The following is a 15,864-nucleotide window of genomic DNA, read 5'->3' on the forward strand; positions in this document are numbered from 1 at the left end:
GCAATGGCCACCCTGACCTATGCAGCATGGGCACCTGCTGGCCAATCTCCTGCAAACTCAGCACTCTGTAAGAACCCCAAAGCACATCTCATTCCTCTCACTTATGAATGCTCCTTCTCATCTATGGGACATCCAATTTTTCCAGTCCTGTCACACTTCAGGACTTGCACCTTCTGCCATCATGTATTCTGCAAGTTGATGCCACACTCTGTAAAAAACACACAAAAATCCATGATTACCAGCTTCTTTCTTTCAGGGTCTGTGATGCACAGCCTGGGTGGGCTCTGCGAGGGCCCTGGGACTGCTGCAGCCCCTATCAGGCTCAGCGACTTCCTGCCATTTCCTTGTGCAGCCCTTCAGCTGAAGGTCAGCTATTCCCCAGGCTCGGGACTGAGGGGCTGAGGGTAAGACAAAAAAGAGGCACGTTGCTTTGCCACACACCAAAGCTGGAGTGGAGTCTGCTTGAATCAGTGTGGTTTGGCGTGGGACAAACCCCAAGGAGCCAGAGGTGATGGCTGGGTGACAGACCCACCCCTGGCCAATGCTTGGCGTGAGATGACGTATTTCCACTACTGTCACAGCAGCCCCAGGCTGACTGCAGGAGCCCTTCTGATTCTCCTGGTCACCACTGCCCACGCCCATGCTTTTTGAGTTAACATCAGTGGGAAACCATGAGGGGAAAAAATGCTTTTTGTGCTCACCCGCCTTCCGCTGGCTGACTGCATCAACTTCCTGCTTACGCCAGGGCCTGGCCCACGCCACCGCTGAGGTGTGCTTTCACTTCTGCCTACTCCCAGCTGCCAAAAACGTGAGGACATCCTCTTTTGTGTGAGTGTGCCAAAAACATGAGGGCATCTTCTGTTGTGTAAGTGTTCCTATCTTGCGTGTAAATGGCAGTGCTGAACAGAACTCTGATTGCACCTAAAGAAGCAGCTGGACTCACCAGAAGCTAAGCCTAAGTAGTATGGAGAGCTACCAAAGAGTGGGAACTCAATGGCAGCACAGCACAAAGAGCTCACAGCTGGGCTCCCACCTTGCTTCACATCCCTGCCCCTACCTACATCAACAGCAGAATGCTTCTGAAACAACATTTTTTTATCTGAGTTGCATGCAGATACATATTTCACTAGCAATAACACAGCGAAGAAGCTTCATAACAAAAACACAATTTCTTTATCTAGCTTTAACTACCACCACATCAGATGAAGCCCAACCATTTCTCGTTGGGCTACCTTACTGCTCAGAAGTGGGCTAAGACACAAGCAGAACCTAAGAAGACAAATCAACATGAGCCTGATTTACTGTCATACAGCAATTATGATCATGTGCAACAATCACACTGAACTAATGCGGACAGATTAACTTTTTTTTAGCCATGAACTCACTGCACACAGAGAAAAACACTTGCATAATGTGGTAGTTCTTTTTTAAGACAGTATGTTTTTCCTCTTTTCTCTCACATGAAGGTTCCCAAGAGAGGTTAATCACGTTGCCATGTGAGCTATGAGCACATGAGCCGCTACAGAAAGCTGCAGCACCCAAACATCCAGGACAGCCAATGCAACACATTGGCAATGGACACCACTTTTAAACTGAGAAAGGTAAGTTTGTGAATTGTTATTCCTGGTTTGGTCACTAAGCATGCTCAAGAAAATATGATGCTTGGTCCTGCTGTTAATTAGGGGACTAGCTATTGGCTGGCTGAAAGCACAGTTTCAGTTGGGTTCATAATGTTAGAGAAGGTAATGCTCAGCTATGCTCCAGGGTTGGGGTGCTGCTCACCATGATTACTTCCTTCCCTACCATGATTCCATGAAATATATTTAGTAGGACATGAAGTTGTATACCTGTAGTCCTACACTCCAGTTCCAGTTCAGCTCTATTCCTTTGCCCCAAGGAAAAGGAACAGAGCTTAGAAGGTCTTAGAAGGTGCCCCATCCCTCCCATTGAAGATTATTTACCTTACCAGAATGGGAAACCTGTCTAAGTCGGGATTTGGAAAGTTTTGTAAAAGTCAATATACTTCAGAGGTCTAAGATCAGTTCACTTCCATGGGAGCTGACTGACAGAAATACAGTGGAAGGGAACTTACTTTGCACTAGAAAGACCCTCTCCAAGCTGCCTTATAAACGAAAAAGATTAGCTGCTTCCAGGACTTTTGAATTAAAATAACCAAGTCATATGATTAATAAATAAGTTAGATATGATTAATAAATAAGTAAGATAAGGCTTCACTATGAAAACAGTGAATTTTGGGGTCAGCAAACATATGCTCCAACTCTTAACATACACAGCTAAACAGTCTGCTAAAGGACTACTCTAGATGTCTACACATATTAAAATACATACCTATCGAAGATGTAGCAGATTATATTGAGTCACAGAGAAAAAAAAAAGCAGGTGATGTTGCCTGCTATCTCTGCTGCATTGTCACCATTCCTCCTAACCCAAGGGAGAGTTACAATGTTTTGACTGCTGACAACAAAATACACTAGCAAAGTCCCTGCAGGGGAGAAGGATCCTGGCTGCATTTCTTGAAGCCTCCCAGCTCTGAGGTTACAGAGGAGAAGGATCCAGCAGACTCACTACTGAGATACACAGGGCTTCACTCAGCAGCAAATCAACCCCAAGAGCTACTCTTCTTGCTTAAAAATGACAATACAATGACCAACTGGCATCCAGGAGAAAGTGCTTCTAACAGCAGCAGTTTCAGAACTTCCTCTGAGGCTCCACAGAGCCTGTTGCTGCAGAGGGCAGCAGAATCAAATTAGGTATTGTTTGCATGCAGACAATATTATCCAATTCAAACTCCAATATTACTTTATTCCACAAGCTTACAGTAAACAGTAAAATTTTATTAAGCAAGCATCAATTTGCTAATCTCCATAGTAAAATTTTCACCAACTGGAGAGAGACACGGAAAGGTTTCTTTTGCATAGTTACAGTCAAGCATTATAATGAATCCCGATAAGACTAGACTCCATTATTTTTAAGGCATAGATTACAATATGGACAACACTTCAAAAATTAGCAATACACAACTAGCAAAGTGTATCTGGTGCTGAAATAGCTTCAATTTTATGACCAATTTTACTTATATGCTACCTGTGCTATTTTTCCTATATTTCCTAATCACAAATTTATTAATTTTGTATTATCATAAAACTCTCTACATCTAACCAAAACAACGTTAAGTTACAGTAACATGGACTTCTGTCTTAAAATAATTGTGTTCACAGCTGGAAATTAATTTTCTTCCTAACACTACTGAGAGGTCATACTCAAGAGTCATTAAAAAAGAAAAAACAATCAATGAAGCTACTTTATAATCTAGTCATTTAAAAAACACACACACATGGAAACAAACAAATAACAGAAAAAGAACAAACCAAAAATCACACACTCCAGAAACCCCACATTTTCTGAATAGCTATGTTTCAAGCTAGTAAATACTGATGGTCACAAGAAAACATCGTACAGATCCTTCTCTGTCAGACCACCCTGCCCCAGAACTGAACAGTTCTTTCATTTGTCAGTCAATTCTACACTTCTGTATCAATATATAGGTGATTTACCATCATCCTGACCCCTCTCAGCAATCTCCGCAGAAGACACACTTGCAGCCCTCTCTGCTTGCAGCCCCATGCTCTGGGTGCTGCTGTCAGCTCAGCGGAGGAGCTCAGCTCCGGACAACTTTCAGGCTCTGAAGCTCTCTACGACAACCATGTGGCACTCACACATCCCCCTGCAGCAGCTAGCACCTGAGGAGCTGTTTACAGATGACAAATAATTATAACAGCATTAGATTCCTGACATCATTGCCGAGACATGTTTTAGTAGAACTGTACCTGAAATCTGCAGCTGATCCTCAGCGAGGAGAAAATGAGAGAGCGAGCGTACACGAGTGTAAGCTTTGTGGTTAAAACAACAGAACGAGCATTTTAAATCAGCAAGGGAGTGGAAATCCCCTGGTGTAGCGTTGAAAAGATCATGTCTAAAAATGTTTCAAAAGGAGCAAGCCATCTAAAAGCATTTTTCCTTGCAGCTTTGATGTACCGATTGGAAATTTGTTATTTGGAGCAACATAATGTTACCAAGAACATTTCCCACAGATTTAGTCCAGGATCCAGAGTCTTCATATTGATAACATCACTTTCACAGAAGCGCCGAATGGCATGTCTAAAGGGAAAACAAACAATCAGGAGCAAGCACAGAAGGGTGGAAGAAAACCCAAGGCCCAGCCCTGCCAGATCCATCCCTACACAAGGAATCCCTGTGGGCACAGGCAGGTCTGCTCGCTGCAGGAAGCTGAGGGACTGCTCATGGTGGAAATGGCACCATTGGGCCACAGCTATCACAGGAACTCACACTGAAGGCTGCATGGACATCTTACATTTAAAACAGAACTTTATTTTTCCTTTTTGTTTGGAAAAATACAAAAACAGATATTTGTATTTGTATTTGTGATAACCAAGGCCGCCATATACCCTGTTTCTTTCAGAGCCTGAAGCTAAGTGCTTACACAGGACTACTGGCAGCCTCCATCCCTGCAGTCTCAGTGGACACCGATCTTGTTTCCCTGGACCAATACATGCTTCCCTTCCTGCAGTGCCACAGGCTCCATCTCTAATCCCACTCCTTCCTTCTTCTGCTCTGCTCCCTTCCTGGCTTCCTGGTCTCTTCTTCCTTCATTTAGTATGTTAACAAATAAAGCTTGAGTACTGGTCAGCTAGTTCAGTTAAATGAGCCTCTAATTAAACCAAGTAATAACAGTTTCCCTTCCTACTCTCAAAGTAAGGCATCTTATTTTCTAGATAAGCAATAATTTTCGGTACTCCTGTTTTTTAAAATACAAGTATTGAAAAAAGGCTTCTATTCTGTCTTGCAGCAAATACCACACATGCTATCTTTAGCCTTTTTCCTTTAATTAAGCCTGCTCATGGAGCATTTCTAATCTTGTTCAATCTCAGTCTCCCCTCCCAGGAGGATTTTAGACTACTGCATGCTTTCCTGAACCATCCTTAGAGCACTGGAACAGACAAGTCATCACTGAAGCTGGTACAGTGCTGGCAGAGAGAAAGGCGTCTATTTGAAGGCATGCTTCTTTTTCATGGGATCAATTAAACTGACCCAAGTTGCATTTCTAGACACAGCCTAAGATAAATTCTATGGCTAAACCTTATAAACCAGAAAATACTCTTTTGTCCTTGCAGTGAGTTCACATCCTTAGGATATGCCTTGATCAAGCACAATGCACAATGTCTGCATAGATTGACAAAGGATGAGCGAAATAACTCCAACATGGGTTCTCCTTAAAACCATCAACTCTGGAAGCAGCACTCATCCAGCCAGTGCCAAGAGGCAGAACTGCAGAGAATACAGTGTCTGTGAGCACAACTTCAGGAAGCACCATCTGCTTCTGGGAAGCTTTGGGGAAAACCCCAAATGGAGAAGTTGAGTAGGAGCAGGATCTTCATTTTAAACAATCTCACTCAGCAGATGAGTAGAAAGCAGATGAGTAGAAAGAGGTTGTTGTTCTTGGGCACCCCTCCATTTCCTGCAGCCCTAAGTGCAGTGCTGAAGACCCTGGCAGGAGGAACCAGCAAGGAGCACCAGCAAGCTTAAAGCATGCACAACAGGATGATGGAAAAGACAGCCAGGAACAGCATTTAAGGGAAGAAACAAACACACGAGAACCACATAAAGAAACCAAAGGTACTGAAACGAAGTGAAAGAAAGCGTGGACAACAAGACAATCAACTACATTTTGTTTCTTGAAGCGTACAAGAACCAAAGTGAAGTCTTCACATTTCCTAACAAATAGTACAGACCACACATGTTGCAGGTCTAGGTTCAAGAGGTTACTTCTCCTTCCCCACCCCAAAGGCACATGCTATCCAGGACATCATTTGGTTTGACTTCAGTTGGTGCATCCATTAATACCTATTCAATGCCCAAGAGAGTCTAATTTTCCATGCACTCAACTGTATGTCTTGATCTTAATGAATGATTTAATCAGCCCAGATACAAAAATCTCTCAATATACCCTATGGTTATCCATCCACATTACGAGGATAAGCTCAAATTCTGCTATGTTCACCATGACACAGGAGGTTTTGGCAGGCCACCTATTTCTTCTCAGACACTTAGTAATTCCAGAGGTTAGAAATTCTCTTCAGCTCAACTGCAGGAATTCATAAGCTCAGTGGATTGTGCTTAGATGCACAATTATGTGTCTGATGACATATGGACACATTTTCTAGCCTATGATGAGGTAATTGGTATGTCAGAAACCAACTGGTATCAGTGACTTCATGACCTTGCTGCTGGGAAAGTGATGACAGTAAAGATTATCATCACTGTCTTTTCTTAAAATTGAGAAAGAGGAACGGACACGTTCTTAAGAAGTCCTGATGAGATCAAACATGACACACTGGAGATTTACAGAGTTACAAACAGGTGGCAGGGCTTTCACAGGGCCCAATATTAAGAAAGATGCCATGTAAAACTGGTGTGCTAACACACCCAGGGTGACACCCAGCCCTCCTCCTGCTGTTGGCACCGGTTTTAGCTTTATTGCTCCCAGCAGTGAACAACATCACTGGGCTTTTAGCCTTCAAGGTGTGTCTCGGGTATCAGCAAGGTCGATGTTGGTAATTCCTCTGGGAAAAAGTGCCATGAGGTTTAATATCAGTGACAAAGAAACAAACCAACAGAGACATTTTTTTTCATTACAGACAGTGCCTAATAGTCTTGCATGATACATGCAATTGAATATATGATCTGGTGACCATTTATACCCGCTGTCTCTAGGACAACATTAAGAAATGAAACCTGAGATTTTGCTTTCATATTCAGTGAGGGCCACATTCCAGTTCCAAGTGCATGGATTCATTGTTGGTTTAGGGCAGGAACTCCGTGCCTGAAACCAACACATTGCCTCTGATGCCTCATGCATCTCATAGTGACCACTTCAGGCAAAACTGCTTTGCAGACCGTTCCTCTCATTGAGGTTTGTTTAGTCACCGGTGGCTTTGTGTAATAACAACTTCTCAGTATTATCTTCTGCAAAATAAGGACACAACAGCATATGTGCCCTTAGAGAACCCCATTTGCAAATGTCAATATAAGACAAATATAAACTCTCTTTAAGAGTTTCCCACACAAATGCACTTAGCTACAAAGCACTGTGGGCAGTCCCATATTAAAACCACTGCAATTTGGGGTGCTGACAGTTTCTCACACACTTATTTAATTATTGTAAAACTGAGATGTAGAGACTATGGAAATTTTTGCTGCATTTTAATTAATGATATGCATGACTCAAGTTTCCTTACCTTCCTGAGCTGCTACACGCCAGGGTAAAGAGGTTAGCCTCTTTCCTGGGCTGAGGGAAGGAGGTGGAACAACTGCATGTACAGCCCAAACAGCAGAGATTACAGAGGGACTAACAGTGTGAACGTTAACACTTCATGGTCACAAGCCAAGAAACTTGAGCAGGACCAGAAAAGAAAAGATTCTTCTGCAAATCAAGGCACAGACCCAAGTGGACACAGGATGTGTCAGAACACTGCTCCTAGCAAGCCACTAAACACTGTGGAGAATGGAATGTCTGCAAGATGAAAGAAAATACCCATAAGATTGCAGCTATCACCAGAACTCTCAAGATCAAGGGCCCAACAAATGTTTTAATTCATACAGACTCTGTGGAGGACCAGAAAGAGAAATGCTTTCTCCACAGCCTACTATTAATTGAGGATAAATAACATCTACCTACCTATTTATAATCAAAAGGCCAGAAAAAGAATCAAAAAAGACGCAGGCCTACAGGTTAACTTGAAGAAAGGACACTAATAAGGCCTGGGAGATCAAGCACCCAACAAGTCTGTAGCTGCACGCTGAAGTGATTTGGCAAAGTTACCCAAAAGTGTTCAGCACAAAACAAATAGTGTCTAATCTATTTGGGACCACTACTGTTTAACATCTTTGCTGATGACACCAAGCTGGTGGTGCAGCTGACAAACTGAAGGAAAGGACACCAACAAGAGTGACCTGGACATTCCAGAGAGGTGGACTCACAAGGGACATCATGAAGTTCAACAAGGCCAAGTGCAAAGTGCTGCAACTGGGTCAGGGTACTCTCAAGTGCAGATACAGGCTGGGCAGAGAATGGATTGAGAGCAGCCCTGAAGAAATGGAGTTCTGGGTACAGGTGGACAAAAACTCTTTGTGAGCTGGCAGTATGTGCTTGCAGCCCAGAAAGCCAACCATCTCCCGAGCTGCATCAAAACCAGTGTGACCAGCAGGTCAGGGAAATGAATGTCCCCATCTGCTCTGCTTCTGTGAAGCCCCACCTGCACTACTGTGTCCTGGCCTGGGATCCCTAGTAAAGGAAGAATGGAGAGCTGCTCTGGTCCAGGGGAGGGTGTGAGGACTATGAGAGGGTTGGAGCACTTCTTCAAGGAAAAGCTGAGGGAACTGGGCTTGTTTAGCTTGAGGAAGAGGTTGCGGGATGACCTCATCGCAGCCTTCCAGTACCTAAAGAGGCCTACAGGAAAGCTGAAGAGGGACTCTTCTGCAGGGAACATAGTGATAGGACAAAGGTAACGATTTCAAACTAAAAGAAGGGTGATTTAGATTAGTTGTCAGGAAGAAATTCTTTACTCAGAGGGCAGCGAGGCACTGACAGAGCTGCCCAGAGAAGCTGCAGGTGCCCCATCCTTGGAAACGTTCAAGGCCAAGTTGGATGGGTGGCCTGATCCAGTGGGAGGAGTTCCTGCCCATGGCAGGGGCTTGGAATTGGATGGGCTTTGAGGTCCCTTCCAAACCAAAGCATTCTGTGATTCTACAACCTTACTCATAGCTCTCCACTTTGAAGGCTTTGCAAGAACTGTGCTTCTGTCTTCAATATAGTGTTTAGCAAGTATGCGGGTAAAATAAAGAGCTGAGTGGCTTCTGCTCTTTGCATTCATTGGAAACTCCTTTTATCAAAGTTTCCAATAGAAGCTTTCCAGTTTAAAAATCTTGTCCCCTTCTGGATGTCACTTCTCATTCTCTCCAAACTCTGTAAGTACTGCTTCAGTGCATCTTCCCACCACCTCTGCAGCGTCTGTGAGAGCCACAAGCTTTCTTTTCTTCCTTCCTGTCTTTACTTATCTCTCGGCAGTTAACACCTTGAGCCAAAGCTTCCTGCCAACTGCTAACAAGTTCACCAGACTGCTGCAGGCTTCCTGCAAAAGCTGAGCTCCAGCTATCTCTTCCAGCATCTGTGCTGGAATTGTTGGAATTGGAAGGTACCCTTGAAGGCCATCCAGTCCAACTCCCCTGCAATGAACAGGGACACCTACAATTCAGTCAGGTGCTCAGAGCCCCTCCAGCCTGATCTTTAGTATCTCCAGGGACTTCTCTTCATTTACTTCCTCTCTGGGCAGCCTGTTCCAGTTCCTCACCACCCTGATTCTAAGAGACTTCTTTATAACCATTCTAAGGAAGCAGACCACCTCCTGCACAGTCCCTCCTGCCTCCATTCAACACAGCCAGCCCGGACTACACGTGGGCCCATTACCTTCATCCCTTTCTCTTGGGCTTAAAGAATTAAGCCTGCACAGTTTCATCAGCTCCATTTCATATCTCCATATGATGCAGTACATCTTGTGTGCTTATGCACTTTTCCAGGCGCTCACCATCTGCCTGCTTTCCAAACACTTTTCTAAAATGCAGGCGGTACATACGCACCGACCCAGCACCCAGGGATGATTTTTGCAAGCCACAACTACAACCACATCACGTCTCTGTCCATCCCTCCACTTGCTCATTACACCAGAACCACACGGAATCGTTAAGGTTGGAAAAGACCACTAGAACCATCCAGCCCATCCACCAACCCATCCCCACCACGCCCGCTAACCGCGTCCCTCAGTGCCACATTTCCGCGGTTCCTGAACGCCTCGAGGCGCGGTGACTCCGCCACCTCCAGGGGCAGCCCTGACCTCCTTCTCCCCCTCCAGGCTCCCAAATCCACCTCTCCCACCACCCACCCCCTCCGACACTGTATCAGGGCTGGCTTCACGTCGAGCCGGGCGGCGTCGCCGGGCTCCGCGCGGGCCGCATCCGCCACCCAAAGTGTCCACCGCAGCGGGCAGCCCGCCCCCAGGCGCGGCACGGAGAGAAGCGGCCCTCCGCCCCGCCCAGCCCCGCCCCGCTCCGCTCCATCCCGGCACCGCGCCGCGCGGCCCCTTCGCCCCCCGCGGCACCTGCCGGGCCCGGCCCGCCTCCCCACCGCACCTGGGCCGGAGCTCGCCGCACGCCGGGCCGGGGCGGCGGGGGGAGGTGCGGGGCGCGGCTCCGAGCGGGGGGCAGCGCGGGCGGGAAGCGCAAGCGCCGCCGCTTTCGGTTTCATGGCAACCCCGAGGCGGGGAGAGACCGAGGCGGCGGGGGCTGCGGGGCGGCCCGGGGCGGGGTAGCGCGGCTGCGGCTGGAGAGGCGGAACGGTGGGGGATGGCGGGAGTGGTCGGCTCCTCCCCCTGCTGCCGAAATTAAGCGTATCGCTGTTTTTATCTTTAGGAATGTCCCGGTTACTCGGGGTTCCGCCTGTCTGGGAAGTTCACGGGAGCACCGCTCGGAACAACAGGCGTCACGTTTCTGTGAGTAAACGCGTATAGCGGTGAAGGAACAGATCCTTTGGAGGTGGGGTGGCACTCCTGATCCCCATCCTACCGACAGACGTTTCAGCTCCCCCGGAGCGCCGCTTCCAGGTACCGCGAGGTGTGCCGAGGGGCCGCCGAGCAGCGGGTCGGACCTTGCTGTCGCTGCAGCTCCTGGAGAGCAAAGCAGCAGGGCGCCCGGAGATCCCTCATCTCGGGGTTACGCGGATGTTAGCCCGAAAGGAGCCTTCTGCACCAGTAGCAGCAAGGCTAAAATAGTTTTGCTGCCCGGTTCTTTTGGTGTGCAGAACTACACGTAAGCAGATTCATTTAAAGTTTTTCTTCAGTACTTATTTTAGCATGTCTGTTACAAAAGTGGGGCCACTTGCTCGTAAGCAGCATGGATACTGCTCTCCGTACGTGTCCTCCTCCTCTTCCCACCAGAGTATAGGCTCTTCCTCCCTTATTCACTAGTAGCTCAGTTAGAATTTAAATTGTGTTAGGCTGTAATTGGGCATTAAGTGGTATTAAGGACTATATTTTTCTTCTGTACTTCACATAGAACTCCCTGTTTTCAGAGCAAATCTCTGCCATGCCCATGCCCCCTTCCAGTGCACCCCGAGAAAGGAAAACAGGTTTTTCTTCTTTAACCCTGGGGAGAGCTGGAGGTCCATCACTTTTATCACAATGCCCCAGCTCTATTTAGCACATTTTACAGTGCCTCATTTTGCAGCGTGGCTGTGACAGCTGATTATTCCATTTCCTTTTTGTTTCGAAAACACAAATTGATCTATATCCTCTCAAGAAGTTCCTCTTGGACCTGAGTTTGCTCTCTGACACCATTCCTGCCAAGCAGCAGTTCTCACTTCAGCCCATTTTCTCCCCTTATAAGAAAGCAGCTCAGCCCTGTTCTAGTAACCTTCATCCTCTTCTCTTTGTAATCCCATGCGATTCCTACTCAGGCTCCCCCCTCGGTAAGCTACAGGCTCATGGTTGCTGGGGGCTGTGAACTTTCCAGAACAAGAACAAAGACAAAAACCAAAACCTAAGAACACAAGTCATGGTAATTCCTTTCACTCATCGTCAACTATGTAAGAAATTAAACTGCTGTACGATGATGTGCAATGTTTAGTGATTGATTTTATTAATGCAGGAATACCTGCTTCACTCCATACCCATTCTGATTTAAAGTGCAACAATTAGATCTGATATTTTTGTACATCCATATTTTGCAAGCGCTGTTCCTCAGACGATGTAGTTCAAATTATACCTTGCAGTTGTAAAACCTGTCAGTTTTAGTACCATTTTGCTTTATTAACTAAAATAAACTGTACAAAAAGCTGTAGAGTTACATTAGCTTTGAACAATGTCAGATACACGTTCTCAGCCGAACTTTAGTGTGCAAACATTTTACATTTTTTAAAGTGACAAAATTAAGCCAACCTTGAAGTCAGAGTTCATTACTACATTACAAAAACAGGAGACGAGATATGGCAAAAGAAATTCCCCACCGAAATCAACACCATTGTATAATTTTATTTCTAATTCTTAAAAAAATAGAAATGAATTTAGAAGAGAATCACAGTATAAGGGCCCTAACATATTAGACTATTACCAGGTACATAAAAATAGAAGACACAGATTTCTTTGAAACTTTAATCCTTTGATTAAGCAGCAAGCATATCACTCTCCAGGCAAACACTGCTTAAAACAAACCCTACCCCCAAAAACAGGACGTGCAAACTGTATGCACATACTCTGCAAAGCACACAATAAAGACATTTTGCTATGTACATACTTATTTAGTACTACAAACGCTAGGAAATCCCTACTGTGTGCTACAGTGTTGGTAAAGGAAGAAATACTACCCATCTCTGCCCCTCCCGCCCCCTTCAAATACAGCGCCTTTGCCCAGTTATAGAATATTTAAACAAGATTAAACTGAATTACAATGTACTGAACAGTTTTATAGCAGTTGGTGGCGGCCAACTCTACTGCAACACCCAACATTCTGCATACTGAAGTCTATCGACGAGACAAGACAAAAATTAGCAAAGGTACAATACACACACCTGGGAGACTCAATGCTTTTAAAAAAAAAAAAAAAAAAAAGAAGTACTGGAGATGTACCCTATTCACTATTAACAACTGAGATACTTATGGATGTGGAAATGGATTTCCTATCAGTTTTAAAAACCCATCTGGGGAGCAGCCAGATCCGTACGTGGCTGTTGAGGGACACTTAAGACTTCCAGAACAAACGATTCAGTGATCACACGTTCCTCAGCACTTGTGTTACAGTGCTGCTTTTCTCGGGAGAGAGGTCATCTGATGCTCACATAGTGGCTAAAAACCTACTCTGATGCAGAAGAAAATTCCTAAAAAGGACCCCTTGCATGAGACACCAGTGCATTGCTGAAAGCTGTATTGAAAGAAAAACTGAGTTTGATCTGAAAATATTTGTGAACTTAACCATAAAGGTGAACGCTTTAATTGCAATTCAGGTCACAAATATCAATCCCTAATACTAGATTTACAAAAGTAATAGGATCTGGTGCTGTAAGAACTTCCCTTTGCACAAATGAAAAGCCTTAGCCAACTGCTAACTGGTGGTCAGACCACCACATTATCTGCAGAAAGAATGAGGGAGAGCACGTTCCATTTTCAAATATAGTCTCATCCGAGTGATGGGCAAATCAAGCTAGTAACACAATGGATTTAAAAGGATTTTAAACACCAGGTATAAACAAATAATTTTCTAGAATAGCATAGCAGTTAGCAATGCAATGTTTTTCAATAGCTTGACTCAGATCATAGTTTCAAATGCTGGTACTGAAAATTGAAGCCTAGTTTACTTGGAAGGGAGAGGCGTTTGCTTTAAAAACAAACCAAAAAAACTACTGCTGGGCACGAATCAGGGTTTTAGACAAGAAAAATGTAATAGTAAATACCATGGAAAATAAACCCCAACCTTTTAGTCTCCTAAAATGGGGAAGCCATAATTGATACCCAAACGCAGGTTTTACTAGTGAATAAAACAAAACAAACCATGATAGCCGTAACCCAGCCCACCGATCTGCCAGCAATAGCAGAAATCAGACATTTAACACTGGGCAGGCAGGCAGCAGAGAGTCCTATTGCTACGTTGCTCTCCTACCACCCTCAGCCTCTGTACATCTATCATACATCCTAGGCAAGATATCAATGATCTCGCGAATACCAACTGTGAGCAAGATGTTCTCAGAGGACTGAAATTCTGCTGTACTTAAATTAGAAGGGTCAGCAGAAGAACTAATTAAATGGATAGTTCTTGCTAAGCAGTTCCTCTGCTGTCATCCCCCTGGGTGCTGGCAGTTGCTGCCTCTCCCCAGCCCAGCCTACAAGAGAGAGTGCAGCAGGAAACTGGACTCCTGTTTCCAGACAGCTTCTATGAGTAGAACACATGTGATGTTTAGCATGTTTGGTACAATAGCTCATTGAGTTTTCATAACACTCTTGAAGAGGACTATTTAATAAGAAAGTACCTTTTTTAAACAAGAAAAAACATTCTGGGAAAAAACATTAAGAGAAGAATCATCTACCTTTTACAATTGCAAGAAATGCTTCTACAGATATCTAAACAGGGCCAAAAATTCTGAACCTAAGGTCATTAGGTTTATTTTTTTTTCTCCACTAAAAAGTAAAAAATAAAATAAAAATTACACACAGAAAACCACTACATTTAAATCTCCTACAATATTACTTATTCCTAGATTTGCCAGCCTACTTTCCTGTAGTTAGATGCTCGACTACAAAGAACCATAATAAAATAAATAGAGTAAAAAAATCAGTTAAATGAAATCCTGGTGTGTTCAAAATTGACTCATATATGAATTTAGCTTCCTTCGACAGTTATTCACATAGAGGAGGGCTGTACTGTAGGCATTGTTCTTCTATACAAGTCTTCTACAAAAAATATTTTTACACAGGTGGTCATTCACGTGGTTCCAGCACTGGTCATTACCTTGCTCCTCTGTAAGACTGGTCTGCTACCTGCGAAGGCTCGCTTTTTTTCTGCTTCTTTATTTGGAAAAGGAAAAGTACCTTGATACAGTCTTTCCGATGTAGGCGTTAGCATAATTCTGCTTTATTTCTTCAGTGCAGAGTGGACTGGGATTCTGTCTGAATTCCAATCAGTGAGGGTGGCTGCTGGCCGCTAACGGTGGTCAACACCGGCCTTGGGTTCAGACGGGGAGGCATGGAATTAGCTGGGCGGATGAGCGGTGGGGGAGGCTGATTGAGAGTTGGCCTTGGCTGAATAAATCGCGCCTGCTGTTGGAGCGGCGGAGGCTGACGGTGGAGAGCAGGAGCAGCAGGAAGCGCTGGACGAAGTAACGGGGGTGGCTGATTTAAAGTTGCCATGGGAGCGGTAGGAGCTGGAGCAGATGCCTGCGCTGGAGGTGAAGGGCCTAAACACTGAGTGGTCGGAGTGCTTTGCGCCTGCACAAAGGACAAAGACAAGATCGCGTGAAGAGCCATCCCAGCCGGGACGCAGTGCCGTTGGGGTTGCCACTGTCCACTACACAGGAAACAGCATTTAAAAAACAAAACCGAAAACTGAGAAGTTACTGAAAAGAAATCGCCAACCAAAATATTACAGACGGCAGAACTAAAAATATCTATGAAGCAAGAGTCTTCTTTCTAGAACAAGAACTGTATTTTAACAATAAAACAGTAACGTGATCGTCACTATGAAAGGTGCGGTCCTGCTCCCAGCGGGTTAACGACATTGGCTGAAGTTCTATGCAAGCTTATCATCATTCTTTAGAATGTGGTTTGCCACTCCACACCAGTTAACCTTACATTACATCACTAAATAAAATGCTGTTCCTCAACCCATGCTTACTTATATCTGGTACACAAAACACACCTCATCTTCTTCATCAGTGCTCTTTCCTGATGGCACATTAGAAGTATTTTTTGTGTCCTCCCCTAAAGCAGAAGCATCACCATTAGAAGCCAGGGTTCCTTGTTCCGCTTCCCATTCCTGCAATACCTCCTCTAAGTTAAACCGACGCCTGTAGTTTACAAAGAAGTTCTTCACTTGGCCAACAGTCTTGTTGCCAATTACATCTGCAATAGCTTGAAAATCTTTACCATATTTGCGGACACCTGGAAGGCAAAGTAAATAACATAGCTGTGAAGGATCAGTCAGACACAGCTACGTGTGATGTATTTATAG

At 44.8% G+C, this 15,864-nt stretch overlaps 4 protein-coding genes across 18 annotated transcripts in view; 2 read left to right on the forward strand and 2 right to left on the reverse strand.

The window, feature by feature from the left end:
• Positions 1-10,464, reverse strand: part of TRAF5 (TNF receptor associated factor 5) — a 23,247-nt gene extending 12,783 nt beyond the window's left edge. The window contains exon 1 of one of the 2 annotated variants that reach the window (XM_085219293.1): positions 10,285-10,464. The gene's annotated coding sequence lies outside the window, so the exon portion shown is untranslated. Of the gene's footprint in view, positions 1-3,848; positions 3,982-10,284 lie in introns of those variants that run through there. The other variant, XM_010706738.4, reaches the window with a different exon arrangement.
• The window catches only part of LOC146544893 (uncharacterized), a 38,800-nt gene extending 26,042 nt beyond the window's left edge, over positions 1-12,758 (forward strand). For 2 of the 4 annotated variants that reach the window (XM_085219307.1, XM_085219308.1), the window contains 2 exons: positions 1,467-1,601; positions 10,564-12,758. Coding sequence is in view for 3 of the 4 variants with exons in the window: in XM_085219308.1 (XP_085075434.1) it covers positions 1,467-1,507 (41 nt within the window). In the remaining variant the exon portion in view is untranslated. Of the gene's footprint in view, positions 1-1,466; positions 1,602-3,566; positions 4,776-10,563 lie in introns of those variants that run through there. The other 2 variants (XM_085219309.1, XM_085219310.1) reach the window with 2 other exon arrangements.
• Positions 8,437-12,758, forward strand: LOC146544894 (uncharacterized). The gene is made up of 4 exons (XM_085217381.1): positions 8,437-8,603; positions 8,879-8,931; positions 10,008-10,643; positions 10,723-12,758. The coding sequence occupies exons 1-4, from the start codon at positions 8,437-8,439 to the stop codon at positions 10,920-10,922; spliced, it is 1,056 nt and encodes a 351-aa protein (XP_085073507.1). The 3' UTR covers positions 10,923-12,758.
• Positions 11,764-15,864, reverse strand: part of RCOR3 (REST corepressor 3) — a 24,467-nt gene continuing 20,366 nt past the window's right edge. For 9 of the 11 annotated variants that reach the window (XM_085219296.1, XM_085219298.1, XM_085219299.1 and 6 more), the window contains 2 exons: positions 15,553-15,794; positions 11,764-15,122 (listed from right to left, as the gene is read on the reverse strand). In XM_085219296.1, the coding sequence (XP_085075422.1) occupies positions 14,778-15,122; positions 15,553-15,794 (587 nt within the window). In that variant the 3' untranslated portion in view covers positions 11,764-14,777. The remainder of the gene's footprint in view (positions 15,123-15,552; positions 15,795-15,864) is intronic. The other 2 variants (XM_085219301.1, XM_085219302.1) reach the window with 1 other exon arrangement.

This window comes from Meleagris gallopavo, chromosome 2 (assembly GCF_905368555.1).
Source record: "Meleagris gallopavo chromosome 2, MGAL_WU_HG_1.1, whole genome shotgun sequence".
In the NCBI taxonomy this organism is placed as follows: Eukaryota; Metazoa; Chordata; class Aves; order Galliformes; family Phasianidae; genus Meleagris; species Meleagris gallopavo.